We start from the raw sequence: 17935 nt of genomic DNA, 5'->3' as shown, positions 1-17935 counted from the left end.
TAAAAACAATGTCTCCCAAAGTCTCGGTTAGACCATCACACACAGTGTGTTTACACCGACTTAGTCATCGCTTTGCTCTCCAAATCTGTGGGGTCCCGCGCTTATAAGAGAGGGGTGGGGGGGGATACCATGCCCAAAACCAAGTAACCTAATCTCTCAGGAAAGCATTATTCAGACAATGAGGCCACGGTCTATAACAACGCAGGGCAACGTCAGGCAAAAGGCTGGCAACTCACTGTTAATGATACACGCTTATTTCCTACTCATTTCAAGGAGAACGAGCCCAGGTCAATGTGCCTCTGCACACGCAGCAGGAAGGCTCAGAAGGGACCGAAAGCAGCGCCCAGCGCGGCCTGCGCAGGGCTCTCCTGAATCCAAACGAATCCCCTGGAACTTCTCCTCAAAGCTAACTGTGAGTCATCCTTTACTCAGGGCAGAAAACGAGCATCCAGTCAAGCTGTGCCCCACTCCACACCCACACCGCGTTCCAACATCTGTCTTAGGTTCGAGTCATATTTGGTGGAGAGAAGAACTACCTGATTCACCAGATTCTCCCTCCTCCAAATGAGCTTCTGACGCTCCGCCAGCCCTACACCAGCTCGAAACGCCTGGGCTCACGTTATTTTCAGGCCACAAACACGTACGCTTTCTCCATTGCGACTGTAGCCCATGAAGCCGAAATGCGGGTTGAATGAGCAGATTTCAGACCACGGCTCCACGTACAAACCTGGGGTCTCCCACAAAGACCGTCACCAATCTGCAATTCTGTCCACCTTCCTAGGCGGAGTAAAATCAGGCTGACCGGCCACGGAGCCTATCAGCTGCCAGACCAAAGCCGTCCTTCTGCTGCCTGCCCTGTTACCTCTGCTTGGAAAAAGAAATGCAGGCTGTTACAGAAAAACCAGCCGCATCTCCCTAGACTCAGCACATGATGTCAGGCTCAAGAACGGGCTTCGGGGCCAGCGGCTCCGCCTACCAGCGCGCTTGGAAGCCGCATTCAGTCTCCGCACCATCTCCTCCAGGGCCGTCTCGTCATCTCTCAGCCAGAATCTCATCCTGAGACCGAGCAGAACGGCCCCGCAGCCCCGCTCTCCTCTGCACCAGAGGTGCTTCATGGGCGGGGCAGGCGGTGGGGAGGGGGCCGGCAGCGCTGCCTTCCCGGGATTGGTCCCCGAGCCCCGCCAAGGGGGCGCGCCCTGCGCGCGGTGCGGGGAGCTGCTCGGCGGAAGCGGAAGCGGTGCGCGCCCCGCGTCTCCCCGCGGCCACCTGGGAGACCCGCGCGCGCACCCACGGACGCCGGACGGTCCCGCGCGCGCACCCCCAAGGCTACCTGGGAGCCCCGCGAGTGCACCCCCGCGGTGACCAGGGCGCTCGGCAAGGGCCCCCCCCCCGCGGTCACCCGGGAGCCCCGCGCGCGCACCCACGGACCCCGGACAGTCCCGCGCGCGCACCCCCAAGGCTACCTGGGAGCCCCGCGAGTGCACCCCCGCGGTGACCAGGGCGCTCGGCAAGGGCCCCCGCCGCGGTCACCCGGGAGCCCCGCGCGCGCACCTACGGACCCCGAACAGTCCCGCGCGCGCACCCCCAAGGCCACCTGGGAGCCCCGCGGGCGAGCGGGCGCACCCCGCCGCGACCTCAGCCCGCAGCGCACCCCTCCCCTCCCCTCCCCGCGGGCGCAGAGGCGCAGCCCGGCCCACCCCTCCAGCCGCGGGTCTCTGCGCCTGGAGAGACGGGAAGCTGCGGGCGCAAGCACCGGAACCTGCCCGCCGTTACCTCCGGCCGCCCCCAGGCAGGTGCAGAGGCCGTAGCAGCCGAGCGCGCCCTCCCCGCGCCGCCCCTGGTGAGTGGGTCGGTGGGTCCGCGGGTGGAGAGGTGGACCGGCCGCTCCCCCTGCGCCGCCTGCCCCGAGGAGAGGCGCAGGAGGGAAGCGCGCGCCCAGACTCGGGTCCTGTGACCTCGCCACGGTTGGCACGAAGCCACCCAGTACGTTCTGCACCCCGGCATCCTGCAGATGCCAGTCGTGAGTGTGCCCGGCCATGGCACCGCTTCCCAGGGATGTGCGTGGACCATGTGGGTGCTCTCTGGACCCTGACTGGCCTCTCCTTACCAAGGGGCTGGCCATCCCTTAGAGGCTGGCGTCACAGAGGGAGTGTCTCAGGAGGAAGTGCCCGTTTCCGTAAGTGGTTTTGGGGGTTCAGGTGGGCAGCTCGTGTCAGCACAGTGTGTGCCCACTAACCGTCGGCACCGCTGGCGGGGAGGAGGGGAGGGTAAAAAGGTGAAGGTGGCCCAGCGTCTGCCCTCAGCGCTCAAGGGTCTGGGGGCAAGAAAGATCTGGAAACACATAATTGCAACATGAAATGAAGGTATAACAGCCACACATGGGAAGTGTGGAGTAAAGCTAAGAAACTGATGATTTTTCTTTTTTAACGTCAAAACCCACTGAACGTCGGCAGTTTTGTGTGGTTCAGAGTAGAGCCCAGCGAAGGGCGTGGGGGTCTGGACAGGTGTGGCCGCAGGGCAGAGTGTGGCCCCTCCCTGTGGCCTGGGCTCCTGCAGCTGAAGCAAACCCCGCTGTACCCGCGCCAGGCCAGCCCGCCCCCATCACCACCTCCCGCCTCCAACTTCAGGGAAGGCCAGTCACCTGGCGGAGCGGCCAGAAACGCTGGCCCAGCCCTCCCCAAAGTGCAGGGGGGCACATCCGCCTTCCCACTGGTCCAAGGGCAAAAACAGCCACACTTGCCCTGGAGCTCAACTGGCCCCAGGCCACGTGCCCTCAGGCCCCCACAGCCACTTGGGCGGGGCCTCCTCTCTCCCAGGTACCACCCCCTCCTCCTTGTCCTGGCCTTCCCCCTCTTCAGGCACAAAAGCGTGCGCAAGTGGTGCTCCAACTTGAGGTGACTGGGGTCCCCCGAGAGCTCGTTAACCCCGGAAGGCCAGCACCCTCCCCCCAGAGTTCCCCATCCAGTAGGTCTGGGGGACCCAGGAACATGCCCTTCTCACGGGAACCCCGGTGACGCTGGTCCACACTTTGAGAACTGCTGCCGGGGTCTAGCCCATCTTTAAACCAAAAGCAAAACAGAGGAGAAGGCGAACCTTCTGGCTCTGCTGCTCTCACGGACTCCCGGTCCCTTTGTCAGTTGCTCACTCTCAGCTTCCTCCCCTGAAGCACCTCTCGCTGGGACCAAGCCGCTAAACCCAGTGCTGCTTCAGGGTTGAGTCTGCTGGCCTCGGTGCCCAGATGTTTGCTCAAACTGTCTGGATGTCATTTTGAGGGTGTTTTGTAGCCATGATGAATATGTAGACCAGCAGATCACCCTCTCTGGTGTGGGTGGGCCTCGTCCAATCAGTCGAAGAGGAGAAGATTGAGGTCCCCGCGGGAGAGGGAATTCTGCCTCCAGACTGACCAGGGTCCCCAGCCTGTGGCCACGCTTCACACTTCAGACTTGCTGGCCTCCATGATCCCGTGAGCCAGTCCCTCCCTCCGTCTCAATCTATATCGGACCTTTACTCTCTCCTTAAATTATGGCACACGTGGTGCCATCTTGCCATAAAAATCACTGAATGTGGCGTAAAGTGTAACAGTCATAACGATCACACCCAACACTATTGAGCACTTACTATGTTTCGGGGACCCTCCTAAGTTCTTTCCATGATGTGAACTGATTAAATCTTCACAAGGGTTTAGGAGGCAGGCACTGTTTCTACCCTGTTTTACAGAATAAGGCAAAGAGAGGTCCAGTAACTTGCCCAAGGTCACACAGCTGGTAAGGTGTCAGAGACAGGATCAAACTTCGATGCGTATAAACACAGGCCTAAAAACAAGTGTTTGCTTCAGGGAAACACTGTCACGGATCAACTGGAATGTCACCCCCAGACCCCACCCTGCACGAAGCATCTTAGCCTGAGTGTCCCAAGAGCACAGACCTACTCTGCATCACTGCCTCGGCCCCGTCCCAGAAAGAAGAGGCAGAACGTAAGATTATCCCCGGATACCGAACACATCCTCTTAGCAACCGTTGCAGAAAGTCAGCCCTGAAAGGGGAGGCGAGAAACAGGAGAGCTGGGAGGGTGTGCGGGTCGGGTTCTGAGAACCCAGGCGCCGGGGGGGGGGGGGGGGGGGGCCCGCCCTCGGGAGAGAGGAGGGGGCCCTGGGAGAGGTGGCGACATGGCTCTTGGAAGGTAGCGGGAGCCGCCCGCCAGGCCTGGGTGCGGCTGTTTCCTGCACTAGACTGTCCCACGTGGCGGGCGAGGGCAGCAAAGAAAAAGGGGAGACTTGAAAAGGATGCTGTGAAGGAACCCGCAGCCTTGGGCAGACAGCCTCACCTGTGAGCTGGGGCACAGAGCCGGCGTCCATCTGAGGGGGCATCCCGGGCCCTCGGGGACCTCAGGACACACCCGCCTCTCCTGGGCAACTTCCCCCTGGGCGCTGGATCCAGGTGAGTGCTCAGCAGGCAGCAGGCGCTGGGGGCGGTCCCTGCCCTCACGGGGCTCCCAGGGTACGTCCCCGGCCTGGGGCCCCATCAGCTGCCTTTCCTGTAACCCCGGGCCAAAGGCGCGCAGACAGAACACTCAGAAGACAAAAGGCAGGGTTCACCCAGGGTGCTGTGGGAGGGACCAGCTGTGGCTGCGCCAGCACACAGCATGAGAATGGCTGGAGGGCGCTCAACACCAAGGATGTCAGGGATGCAAAGAGACCTCGGGGAGACACCACCTGTCACCCGCCGGGAGACACCACCTGTCACCCGCCGGGAGACACCACCTGTCACCCGCCGGGAGACACCACCTCTCACCCGCCGGGAGACACCACCTCTCACCCGCCGGGAGACACCACCTCTCACCCGCCGGGAGACACCACCTCTCACCCGCCGGGAGAGCCTCATCAAATACACAGGAGGTGGCAAGTGCTGGCGAGGACCGGAGAAAGGGGAACCCTCGTGCGCTGTTGGTGGGAATGTAAACTGGTGCAGCCACTGTGGAAAACAGTGTGGAGGTTCCTCAAAAAACTAAAAACAGAACTACCATATGATCCGGAAATTCCACTTCTGGGCATTTTTCTGAAGAAAACAAAAACACGAATTCATAAAGATATAAGTACCCCTATGTTAACTGCAGCATTATTTACAGTAGCCAAGGTATGGAAGCAACCTAAGCGTCCATCGACGGATGAATGGATGAAGAAGATGTACATACACACAATGCAATATTACTCAGACGTAAAAAGCAATGAAATCCTGCCATCTGTAGCAACGTGGATGGACCCTGAGGGCGTTATGCTGAGCGAAATAAGTCAGACACAGAAAGACAAACACTGCGTGATCTCACTTATATGCGGAATCTAAAAAACCAAACTCAGAGAAAGAGTAGGATGGTGGTTACCAAGGGCTGCGGGCAGGGGGTTGTTGTGGGAGATGGGGAGATGGTGCCCCAAGCATACAAACCTCCCGTTACAGTTGCAGATGAGGAAGTTCCAGGCTCCAGCGTTCAGCGTGGTGACTACAGTTGTCAACACCAGATTGTAAATGTGAACGTTGTTAAGAGGGTAGATCTCAAAGGTTCTTAGCACAGGAGAGAAATGGTAACTATGTGATGTGGTGGAGACATTAGCTAAGCTCACCGTGGTGCTCCCTTGATGTACCATGTATCACACTGTCACCGCACACCTTAAACTCGACAGCGTGTATAGGGGCGTCCACCCAAAAGGCGGTAGGGGTCCCATGGCCCAGGTTTGGTGCAGAGGCTCCAGGGGAGGGTGGCCATCACCGGGATCGGCTGGAAGTGGCGCCACAGGGGTGGCGGTGGTGCGCCCGGCCAACCCCACACGCTGGTCTCCAGGAGACAGCCCTCGAGTCAGCCCGCACGTGCACGTGCATGCATCTCCCCGCCCTACCCCGCCCTGGGTCCAGGGAGACGCTGGGGGAGGGAGAGTGGAGAGCAGCGCCCCATCCATCCCAAACCTGCGCCCAGGTGGGGCGGGACGGGGTGGAGAGGGAGAGATGGAGACCGAGGTTTTACATCAGGACTGAGCCTTGGAAACTGAGCTGAGCTAACTGAATGACAACAATTAATAAACTTCTGGACTCAGAATAAAAAGTCACCGGGACGCCCTCTGTAGGTAACAGAGGGGCTGGCCTGGGCATGGCCACACCTGCTGGATCCCGGCCCAGCTGGGGAACCTGCAGACGGCATCCTGTCTCACGAGGCTCAGGTTAACCAGACACCTCCACAGACCGAGGCCCTGCTTCTCCAGCTTTGCCCTTTCACAGCCTTGACAGGCTCTGCAGTGCCATTCCTGAGCTCAGCAAGGAGCCCAGTGCCCTGTGCATTCTAAGAGGAAATGCGAAATCCAGAGTGCTCCCCTACTGGTACAGCATAACTTACCTGGGAGTAAGGCAGGGTGTCCCTTCCACAATTTACTGGGGATGGTTTAAGGGAAGCTTCACGGAGATCCCCCAGCGGGCCATAAACGACTCCGACCGATCGGGACAAGGACCCTGGGACGCAGGACTGACTGTCCAGCAAGATCCTAACTGGGAAATGAAAGCCTCTGGTCTGAGTGATGCTCTCAGGCTGCGAGTGAGCAGGTGGGGACCCCTGTGGAGCCCGCCTCAGAGAGGGCTGCGCCCCTAACTCAGCCCCTGTTCCGCTGGGGCCGCAGGTCCTCCTGCAGCCACACAGGGCGGGGCCTGGGGGGAGGGCAGTGCCCGTCTGGGATCCACCCCCACGCCCCCCCCGCTTGCAGGGACCCACAGCACCGGCATCGCCGGGTTCTGCGCTTACTGTAAGGATGTCGCCAGGCTGGGGTTCGGCCCTGCCGCCTCCCAGCTGGGCACCTTGGACAGATCTTTTGGGGCATCGGGCCTGTGCATCTCCTCGTGGGCCTGAGCAGCCTCCAAGTCAGAGCGGTTTCGACTTTCTGGGAAGAACGTTTTGTTCAGATGTAAAGCAGTAAGTAACTGCAAGGACCCACCTGGCACTTTCCTGCCGCGCCTGAGTCGGTGTGGAGGCTATAGCAGAGCAGCATAGGCTCGCGGCTCGTAAACAAAAGAAATTTTGTTCCCACGGTTCTGGAGGCTGGACGTCCAGGACCAAGACGCCAGCGTGGTCTGGTCTGGGGAGGACCCCCTTTCTAGGGCCTCCTTGCCGTGTCCTCACACGTGAGAAGGGGTGAGGGACTCTCTCGGGTCCCTTCTATAGGAGCCCTAATCCCATGGGGCCCCACCCTCATGACCTAATCACCCCAAAGCCCCCCACCTCCTAACACCATCACCTTGGGAGTTACGATGTCAACATATGAATTTGCGGGGGGGACACAGCCCGACCACAGCATTCTGCCCCTGGCCCCCCAAAATCTACACCCTCACACGCAGAACGTGTTTGCTCTGGCGTCAACTCAGCAAAGTCCCAAGCCTCTCCTGAATGACGTGGCCGAGGCGAGTCACCAAGGCCAGGTCCCCTCCGGCCGAGAGCCCGTCAGACGGGACAGGCGACCGCTTCCGAGGGACAAACAGCCCCGTCCCAAAGGGGAGAAAGGGAAGAACGGAGGGTAACAGGCCCCGAGCCCGTCCAGATCCTAAGGCCCCGGGGGGGCTGTCTTCCAAGATGGGGTGGGGGGTCGGTGCAGGCCCCGGGGGCCGCCCTCACGCAGCCTTCCCAGCTTGGAGCCCTGCAGAGAAGATACTGTCACGACAACACCAGGGTTTACCCCCCGACCCTCCGGAGGGGCGGCCACCTGGGCCCACAGCACACCTGGGCCCACGGCACACCTAGGCCCATACCACGCCCGGGCCCGGGCCCGCGCAGGAGCGAGGTGTCACGATGCCGGGAGCACCGCCCCCCCAGGCAGCAGCGGCCCCCCGGCCCTTGCACTCAGCTGTGACAGCAACCCGGTGGTCTCCGGGGCCCCTCCTGCGTTGCCCTGGACAGCAGGTCCTGGCTTCGTCTGGTCACAGTCACGGCCACGCTCCAGTCCTCCTGAGCGCTTTGCTTTGTTCCCTAGGACGTCAGCCTGTAACGAGGCGTCACGTCACGCGGATGGCCGTCCGGGGAGGGGGAGAAAAGGAGCCGTGGCTGCCGTGACGTAGGCGGGATGCTGCAGAGCCCCCGACGTGCCCAGGCTGCCTGGCGTGAGGACAGGGGACCCGCCCACCCGGGAGCTGACAGGACCCCCAGATGGTACACGAGTGCCCAGAAGACGCGACAGCTCCGCAGACAAGCCCGATACTCGAGGAAAACTACGCCGGGTGTCCGGCTTTGATGGACGTCCGCCCGCGGTCAGGCCAGTGAAGCAGTGTGAGGTTTCAGGCCCAGCGCGCCTGGCTTCCGGGGGCCCTGGTCGGAACACGGCTGACGCAGCCTCGCCTGGGGCCGCCTCGTGCATCCCAACAGCACTGGACGCCCCCCGAGGAGAGCGCGCGGGCGGCGAGGCGGGTCGCAGGCTACCCGAGGACAGTCGCGGCCCGGGTCGCTCGGGCCCAGCGCACGTCGGCAGGAGCTCTGACTCTAAAGTGGGCGTCACAAACGGGCGAGGTGCTCTGTTAGCGCACACCGACCTCGCTTATAAGCGAAACGAGCTTTCGGAGCGAGAACCGCGTGTCTGTGTCCCTCCTCCAGACCCTGACCCCTGCTTCGCTCTATAAACACGGCCCGTCGCCCAGAACGAGCGCCGGCGGGAAACACAAGAGTTTTAAGAGGCAAAATGCTTAAAGCGAACTTGCACTTTGACGTCTACCGTTCTCCTCACGTCGTGTGAACCTCAGTTCAGGTTCTCAGGACAGAACGTCAAGTCCGAGCAGCGACTCGGGATGCCCCGGGTTAGGGTCGGGCGCAGCGCCAGCCCCACGACCTCGCACCTGTGTTGGGCTCTTTCGGTTCCTTGGGAATCACGCCTCCTGGGAAGCAGGAACGGTAACTCGGTGCACGGGGGCATCTGGACTTTCTTCCCTCATTTCAGATACTTTCCAAGAAACCGAAGGAGACTAGAGAAGAGCACGCGGTTGGCCCTGAGGGATCTGGCATCGCTCCCTCTGGGACTCAGTTCAACACTTACACCCGGTCCTAGCAGCTGGAGTTGATTTTAGTCTCCGAGCGCCTGGGGATCTCCTGCGCGAGCGTTTAAGAGGTCCCCGTGTTCGGGGTCGTGCACGTGGCATCCCCACCGTAAGCCCCAACCCTGGCCTCTGGAGAGACATCCCCACGGAAGGCTGAATGCTGACAATGCGCTTTTGGGGGTGGAAACGCCCCTCTGGGAGCCTCTGCCTAGCGGCGCAGCTCGGAGTTTGGGTTCCAGAGTCAGCAACCTGGGCTCACATCCCGGCCTGGCCACTTAACTTACTGGGTGGGTGACCTCGAAGAAGTTTCTTAGTCACGCTCTGCCTCAGTTTCCCCATCTGTGAATGGGGACCACAAAATTCCTACAGCACTGGGTTGTTTTGAGGATTAAATACGTGGAAACGGTTAGAAGAGTGCCTGGCACGTGGTACACATTCGATAAATATTAGCAGTGCTGTAATATTCAGAGGATCAGGCAGGAAAGCCGGAATGGACCACTGGCCTTGTCCCCCTGGTTCAGGGCGACCGGGGGGGACCCCACGCTCGCCAACCCCTGAGCCCTGAGGCCCAGCACGGACGCGAGGCTGCACTCCTGCTCGGCAGCGGGTCCACTTGTCCAGCACGGACTTGAGCCGCCCCCTCTGTGGCCCAGGTCGCGGTCACGTCTTCTTCGTTTGCCCGACTCCTGAGGTCTGATGATGCGGGGCCCCCAGCCTGGCCCTGACCCAGCGGCCCCTCAGGGCACAGCGGGTGTGACACGGTAGCTCCGAGTATCCCAGGGCTGTTTTCTCCTTACAGGGCAAGCCAGCAAATATGAGCACCTGATGTTTGCAAAGCCACACACCCAACCCTACAACGAGCACACAGAACCCAGAAACCCAGGGCCCGGTCCTCCTGAGGCCCAGCCACCTCATCCAACCGGAGGTCCGGGGCCTTGGCCGTAGGGGATGCCGCGGGGAGGGGCTCAGCCCACAGGGGACGGTTTTTCAGAGGGGCCCAGCCTCCAGGTGGCCCCTGTGGCTGCCGGACTAGGTCAGGGGAATCATGAGGTTCAATAAAGAGAGCGTGAAAAATTAAAGCGGCTCCACTAACGTCTTGTTCTTTTATTTCACTATTTCCGTTTTTGAGCAGCTTTACTGAGGACAGTTGAGATACGAAGAGCCACACCGTTACCGTGTACAGGGCGACGAGTCTGGACCTGCGAGGGCACCGAGAGCCCCTCCACAGTCAAGGGAACAGAGGGCGCCCTCACCCCGAGCTGCCCGCACCGCCTTCGCTGCGGCCAGAACGCTTAACGTGAGACCTGCCCTCCTGACGCGGTTTCAGGCGCACAGCAGCACAGCGCCGAGCTCTCGGCCAGGGCGCCGCGCCGTCAGCAGCCCCAGGGCACCCTCGCCTCCGTGACGGAGACTCCACGCCCGCTGGCCTCTCCTGCGGCCCCCGTCCCGCCTGCTCCTCCGGGTCTGACTACTAAGACCTCACAGCCCTCGCAGCTGTGGACCTCGCAGCCTTTGCCCCTCTCTGCCTGCTCATGTCAGCCGGCGTAATGTCCTCCAGGTCAGTCCCTGTTGTGACAAGCGACAGGGTTTCCTTCTTTCGGGCTGGACATCTTAGCCAGGCGTTGAGAGCACAACACCAGCGTGAGGAGGGGGGCGGTGCCAGGTGTCCCCTCCCCCGGGAGGTGCGGGCTGGAGCAGGGAGGGGGGACACTGAGGGCAGCGAGGCAGCCCACAGGGACCTGAGCCGGGTGGGGCAGAGGTGGGGAGATTTCATTCTTTTGCCACCACTGTATTTGAGGCCTGGGAAGGCGGGTGTCACAGGAAAGTGAAATACGACCCTGGCTCTGGGCACTTACAATCTCATCGGGTGATAAGACAAGTTTGGGAGAAGTTCCAGGAATAGCAAACTTAACTCACGACTTCACAGCCGCTGAGAAAGGCCAGGAGGGTGGCCGAAGGAGACTGTCAAATACAGTCCCGTCCAGAGAGCATCAGAACGCTGGATGCAGACACAGTCTTCCGGCTGGGCGGCCCCTCCCCAGTCCTGCCTTTGCCTGGTCCCCCTCCTGGGAGCAGCTCCCAGATTCCCAGTGGGAGGCCGTGGATGGGAGGCCAGGGAACAGGGGTCATGGCAGTCCCTGGGGGCCGGGACACCCGCAGGGGCTCTCCCACCCTTGTCTCTGCCATTTGTGCCCCTGCACAGGTGAACCCTGTGACACAGAGATCACAGCTTCCGTCTTAGGCTCCCAACCATGGCCCCTTGGACGGTTGGTGGCTCCGTGTGTGCCCGCTAGTGTCCACCTTTGTCTGCTGGACTCTGGAGGAGATGGACACCCACGTCAGACCTCTCTCGGATTAGTGTCAGGTGGCCAGCCCTTCACCACATCCTACAGAGATCAGGGCTGGAAACGTTCCTTCCACCAGAAACGCACGGAATAAGCACTGATGCCGAAATAGGGCCCCTGGCAAAGGGCGGCATCCTCTTCTCCCCGCAGGGAGCAGGGCCCCTTTCAGCTCCCTGGGGGTGGGTTGCGCCCCAGCACCAGCCCACAGGACAGACTCGCGCAAAGTAGCCCCTCACACCCAAGGTACCTCGGACCTTCTGAGTACCAACTGCTCTCCATAAAAACAGTATCTCCTCCCCAAACAGGCGGGTGTGTAACTGTCGCCTGCAGCCTTAATTATCCGCCCCCTGCTGGGCTCTCCCTGACAGTGGATTTGACGTCTGGGTGGAAAGGAAACTGCTAACAATAGGGGTCACCGATGGCGATGATAACGGGTCCTCTCGGGGCGCCCGGGCTGACGCACGTCTCTGTGCTGTTTACCCTCCTGCCCCGGGGACTTTGGTCCAAAACAGTAAACATGGGAGGACATGCCAATCTGTAATTAGGAAGTTGGTTTATTACTTTCTTTAGAAAACTAGTAGTAACAACTTTAAATTTGATTTTATCGTACGTTTTCAGATTCTCCCCACCCAACAATCCACAAAATACCAGAAGGTCCAGAGGAGGGGGTCACAAGCACTCAGGCTCTGCAGAGGCTCGGGGGCTGGTACGTGGGCCGTGGGCCTCCTGTCTCTCCCCAGGGACGTGGTCAGTGGAAAAGATGACGCAGGGGCGCCTTGGCGCTGAGACCTCCAGGAAGGAACCGGGAAGCCGGGCATGTGTGTGAAGCGCACACAGTGACACTGGCGGTGCCCGCAGGGCAGTAGGGGAGGGCAGGGGGGAGGGCAGTGGGGGGCGGGGGAAGGGCAGTGGGGGGAGGGCACGGGGGAGGCAGTGGGAGGGCCGGAGGAGCGGAGGGGGGAGGGCAAGGGGGCGGGATGAGGGCAGTGGGGGAGGGCGGGGGAAAGGGTGGGGGGGCAGTGGGGGGCAGAGGGAGGGCAGGGGAAAGGGTAGGGGGCAGGGGGAGGGCAGTGGGGGAGGGCAGGAGGGAGGCAGTGGGAGGGCGGGGGGAGCGGAGCGGGGAGGGCAGGGGGTGGTCTGAGCTCCCTTGCAGCCCCCGCTGAGGCTCCAGCAGCAGCAGGAAGCAACCCCACTCCCCTTGGAATCGGCCGCTGCCTCCATCTCCTTTGCCTACAACTGAATATTTAAACATACCTGATTTAATTTCAGAAATGTCATTTATTCAAGCGTTAACTTAGAGGCCGTATTTTCCAAGGCTCAACACCAAGGTCACTGAAATTGAATTTAACCTACCTTAACATCTATTTTAACTTGTAGATCTGGACCTATAACTCTGTAGCAAATATTTATTTTAAGCCAGTCAAGGTCACAGCTATCTAAAAGGAAAGCTCTTTTCCCCCTCCTTCCCACTGCAAGTAAGATTCTACATCTTGGCAAAACCCTTCCTACCCAGCACATATGTGTGGACTTGTTGGCAGTGAGTGAATAGGGCTGTGGATTATTAACTTCCTTTTTTTAAAGACAATTGTAGATTCGCATGCAGTTATAAGGAATAATCCAGAGAGATCCCTTTTCCCCCCAATGGTTACAGCGTGCAAAAGTACAGTAAGATGTCACAGCATGGATACTGACAACCGACACAGCCCTCACCCTGGGCTCCCCATCACCACATGGTCCCCTTTTAGAGACACCCGCCTCCCTCCCACCCCCCCTGAACCCTGGCGACCACTAGTTTTTTCTCCATTTCCATAGTGCTGTCATTTCAAGAATGTTCTCTAAATGGAATCACTCAGCCTGACTCTCTGGAGGTTCATCCAGGTGGTTTTGTGAACCTGTCGTTTGTCCTTGTTCTTGCTGAGTAGTTAGCCTTTCACAGAGTAGAGAGGGACCACAGCTTTTTCTAGCCATTCACCCATCGAAGGACACTAGGGTTCTTTCCAGTTTGGGGCTGCTATGAATACAACTAATGGAAACATTCGTGTGCATGAATTTGTGTGAATATGTTTTCCTTTCTCTGGGATAAATGCCCAGGAGTGCAATTTGCTGGGTTGGATGACAGCTGCATGTTTTGTTTTAAAAGAAACTGGCAAACTGTTTCCAGATGGCTGTACCATTTTACATTCATCCCCACCATCAACGCAGAGATCCAGCTTCTCGGCACCCTCACCAGCATTTGGTGCGGCCACTGTTCTTCACTTTAGCTCCTCTGACAGGTGTGTAACTGTAGCTCGTAGCTATTTTGCATTTCCCTAATCACCTTTCTGGTGTTCCTTTGTCATCAATACCTCTTCATCTCTGTTTTCCATTTTCTAACTGGATTGTTTGCTTTTATACCGGTGAGCTTTGAGACTCCTTAGTCCTTTATTTGTGGTTTGCAAATATTTTCTCCTATCTGTAGCTTCTCTTTGTTCGCCTAGCAGGGTCCTTTGGAGAGCATACGTTTTTCATTTTGATAAAGTCTAATTTACCCGTTTTTTCTTTTATCATGTTTTTGGCATCAAGTCTATGAACTCTTTGTCTATTCCTAGGTCCTGAATATCATCTACTATATTTTTTTCTGACGTTTTATAGTTTTACACTTTATGTTTAAATCTGTGACCCATTTCGAGTGAATTTTTGTATAAGGTGTGAAACTTAAGTCATGGTTTTTTGTTCGTTTTTGTTTTGCCTCTGATGTCCGACTGCTCCAGACCATTTGTTGAAAGGCTGTTTTTCCCCCACTGAGCTGATTTTACACCTTTGTCAAAAATCAGTTGGTCCGTCTGTGTGGGGTTACTTCTGAGTTCTGTATTCCGCTCCACTGTCTGTCCCTCTGCCAGCTCCTACCCGTCCCGATTACTGTGGCAGAATAATGCCTTGCTATCATTTAGACTGGTTCCTCCTACTTTATTCTTCTTTTTCAAGATATTTTAGGTATTCTACCTCTTTGACTTTCCACACAAATTTTATGATAATCTTGTCTATATCTACAAAAAAATTTTGTTGGGATTTTGATAGGAATTTTGTTAATCAGTTTGGAAAGAATTGAGGTCTTTACTATATTGACATCCGATCCATACACACAGTATGTCTCTCCATTTATTTAGGTATTTGAGTTCCTTCATCAGCATTTTCTAGTTTTCAAGCCGTGTACGTGTTTTGTTGGAGTTGCACCTAAGTATTTAATTGTCTGGAGTAACTGTAAATGGTATTGTATTTTTACTTTTGGTGTCCATGTGTTCATTGCTATACGGAGAAATGCAATTGATTTTTCAATGTTTATCTTGTATCCTGCAGCCTTGCTAAACTCACTTAGTTCCAGGGCATTTCTGTAGAGTCCTTGAGATTTTATAGTTAGATAATCGTGTCATCTGTAAATAGAGACTGTTTAATTCTTCCTTGCCAATCTCCATGCTTTTTATTTCCTTTTCCTGACTCACTGCACCAGCAGGAACTTCCAATACAATGTTGAGAAAATTGTTCCCAGCTGTACGGGGAAAACATGCGGTCCTCACCACGAAGTGTAATGTCAGCTGTAGGAGTTTTTTGTAAGTACTCTGGTAAGTTAAGAAGCTCCCCTGTATGCCTATGTTTCTGAAAGGGTGTTGAACTTTGTGAAATACTTTTTCTGCATTGATTGAAATGACCATGTGATTTTTCTTTAGTTCATTAATATGGTGGATTACACTGATTAATTTTCAAATATTGATCCAGCCTTGCATTCCTGGATTAAACCCAAGTTGGCCATAGTGAATAATTCTTGTTATACATTGCTTCATTCTATTTGCTAATATTTTGTTTTGGATTTTGTGTCTGTATTCACGAGGGTTACTGGTCCATAGTTTTCTTTCTCGTTTTTTTCTGGTTTGGGCATCATTGTAACACTAGCCCCATAAGATGAATAGGAAGAGGGTGTGCAGAGTTGGTGTTCTTTAAAGCTTTGTAGAATTCTTGAGTGAAACCATCTTGATCTGAAGATTTCTTTTTTGAGAGTTTTAAAATTATGAACTCAATGTCTGTAATAGCTTCAGACTATTCAAATTATCTGTTTCCTATCAAGTGAATTGTGGTAGTCTGTGCTTTTCAAGAAATTTTTGTTTGTCTTCAACTTTCAGAAGTTTAACTATATGTCTTGGTGTGGTTCGGGGGGATTTATTCTAACTGGGGTTCTACTAACTTCTTAAATATTTGGGTTTGTGTGTTTTGCCAAATTGGGCCATTTTCAGCCTTTATTTAGGTACTTTTCAGCCCCGCCTCTGTCTTCTCTCCTGTGACTCCAATGACGGGAAGGTCAGATCTTCTGTTAGAATCCCCTTGGGTCCCCAGGGCTCTGTTCTTTTTTTTTATTCCTTCAGTTTATTTTCTTTGTGTTGTTCAGGTTGGGTGATTTCTGTTGCTTCATCTTCAAGTTTATAGATTCTTTCTGCCGTCCTCTCCCTTTTGTTGTTGAGCCCACTGATGGGGATTTTTTGCTTCAATTACAGTACTTATGAAATTTATGAAATTTCCATTTCCTTCTCTCTATCTTCTATTTCTCTGCTGAGATTTCTTATTTTTCCCTTTTAAAGCATGTCTGTAATCGCTCAGTGAAGCGTTTTGTGGTGGCTGCTTTGACCTCTTTGTCGGACGGTCTCGCCATCTCTCCCATCTCTGCGTTGACACCTCTTGTCTTTTTTCATTCATTTTGAGGTTTTCCTGGTTCCTGATACGACAGCTAGTTTTCGAAGGACACGTGGACATTTTTGCATTATGTTACGAAACTCTGGATTTGTTAAAAATCTGCTGTTTTGGCTGACTTCCTCCGGGTGCTCCAGCAGGGAGGGAAGTAAGGGCACCGCCTCTGTACTGCCAGGCACGGGTGGAGGCCAGGTTCCCCAACGGTGACATGCAAGACTCTCGACATCTGGGGCAGAGGGTTAGAGGTCGGGGGGCTCCCTGTCACTGCTGAGGGGGTCTCCACTGATGCCTCCCGGCCGGGGGGTCTGGGGCTCCTTGCTTTGCTCCCTGAGAGTCCCCACTGTCACTGTGGTGGTGGGGGGGCCTCGCTCGTCCCCCCGGTGGTGGTGAAAGTCCTGGGTCCACTAAGCCTTCTCTGAGTCCCAGGGCAGGGGGACGTCCAGGCTCCCCACGTGGTCTCCACCGACCTCAAGTGTCAGCGCTGGGATGGGACTCATTACCACCGAATGAGGCAGGGGAGCCTCATGCAGCCTCTCAGGGTGGAAGCTTAGGTTCCCGCCGTCTTTGGGGCCTGGCGGGTAGAGGGGCACAGTTTTCCCGTGACGTCAGGCTGGGGCGGAGCAGGTATCGTCCAGAAATTGCCGTCCTTCCTCTCCTGGTCCTTTGGTGGAGAAAGCAGGCTTCGGTCAGGGCTTTCTGCCCAGTTTATGCCCAGTGGCGCTTCCAGTTGCCGGTTCCTCCAGCGCCCAGCCTGGACCACTGTGTCCTTCTCGGGCCCTGGGATCCCGGCTGCTCTCCTCCTTCTCAGAATCCTCTCACTTTTTTCACATGTAAAGTTCAGGGGCCCGTGTTTACCGAGAGGAAGGATGAGGGGAAAGTCCATCTGCTCCGTCTTCTGTGCGGTGGTCTTTCACGGGTTAAGTTTTAAAGTGACATCAGAGCACAAGCATCTCTTCTGACCCAGCGAGCTCTGGATACACACCTCCCTCGGGCTCTGGGTGAATTCATTCAGAAAAACTCCTGAGACAACAAAGGGGGCTGCCTCTCAGTTTCCCACGTAAGAGGAGGCCCTGGCCTGGGGGCGGGGCGCTGACCTTGAGGAGGGCCCTGACCTGGGGGCGGGGCGCTGACCTTGAGGAGGGCCCTGACCTGGGGGCGGGGCGCTGACCTTGAGGAGGGCCCTGGCCTGGGGGCGGGGCGCTGACCTTGAGGAGGGCCCTGACCTGGGGGTGGGGCGCTGACCTTGAGGGCGCCTCCAGCCCATTTTCACAGCAAAATCCGAGGAGGGTTGGGGCAGATACAGCCCTCTTCCTCGGAGCGGCTGGAATAAAGCTGTGACCTGCCATTCTTGTCTGCTTCCGGCCTGTTGGGTAGAACACGTGCATTCACATAGGTTTAAAGTTTAGTGGTTTGTCGGCTCACAAGGTATCTAGCTAGTAATTATGCTTCTGCGGGTCACAGCTGCATCTATTTTGTTTATTTTGAGATTAGAGTTACTGTCGTTTTTATGGCAAAGGGAAGAAAAATGATCTTTAGGGATATCTGCTGAAGGATGTTGGCTAGCTTTAGTTAGAGTAATTTCACTGTGTAGCAAATGTGCCTACTTACATTCTGACATTTCAAATGAAAAGCTGACAAAGCGAAAAGGTGATTAAATTTTAGCATCCGTCATGGAAAGCTCTGGAATTTCAACAAATACAAATGGAAAAGTGTTAGCATTTCAAAGAGAAATCCCCTCAAAACATGATGCCCCGAAGAGAGAAGCCTGGCCCCCGGGTAAGCTCAGGTGTTCTGCAGGAAATAACCGCAGTTTCCCACCTGGCTGGA

The 17935-nt window shown here is 56.4% G+C and overlaps 1 protein-coding gene and 1 long non-coding RNA gene across 18 annotated transcripts in view; one reads left to right on the top strand and one right to left on the bottom strand.

Annotated features, from left to right (window-relative positions):
- Positions 1 to 17935, bottom strand: part of MCF2L (MCF.2 cell line derived transforming sequence like) — a 130254-nt gene that overhangs the window by 90311 nt on the left and 22008 nt on the right. For 2 of the 14 annotated variants that reach the window (XM_082365828.1, XM_082365829.1), the window contains exon 1: positions 977 to 1187. The exons of 7 other annotated variants lie outside the window; for them this stretch is intronic. In XM_082365828.1, the coding sequence (XP_082221954.1) occupies positions 977 to 1115 (139 nt within the window). In that variant the 5' untranslated portion in view covers positions 1116 to 1187. Of the gene's footprint in view, positions 1 to 536; positions 607 to 644; positions 666 to 727; positions 930 to 976; positions 1188 to 17935 lie in introns of those variants that run through there. 5 more of the 14 variants (XM_082365831.1, XM_082365822.1, XM_082365816.1 and 2 more) reach the window with 4 other exon arrangements.
- On the top strand, positions 1408 to 16563 carry LOC309615869. 4 transcript variants are annotated; one of them, XR_014237113.1, is made up of 4 exons: positions 1408 to 1840; positions 10180 to 10605; positions 12011 to 12098; positions 13533 to 16563. It is a non-coding gene; the product is annotated as an uncharacterized lncRNA (long non-coding RNA). The 4 variants fall into 4 exon arrangements; XR_014237114.1 differs by lacking the exon at positions 1408 to 1840 and adding an exon at positions 8191 to 9972; XR_014237115.1 differs by lacking the exon at positions 1408 to 1840 and having other exon boundaries at positions 8191 to 10605.

The sequence above is a fragment of the Balaenoptera borealis genome (genome assembly GCF_965194805.1).
Source record: "Balaenoptera borealis genome assembly, chromosome: 18".
In the NCBI taxonomy this organism is placed as follows: domain Eukaryota; kingdom Metazoa; phylum Chordata; class Mammalia; order Artiodactyla; family Balaenopteridae; genus Balaenoptera; species Balaenoptera borealis.
This window is presented reverse-complemented; position numbering and strand designations above follow the sequence as displayed.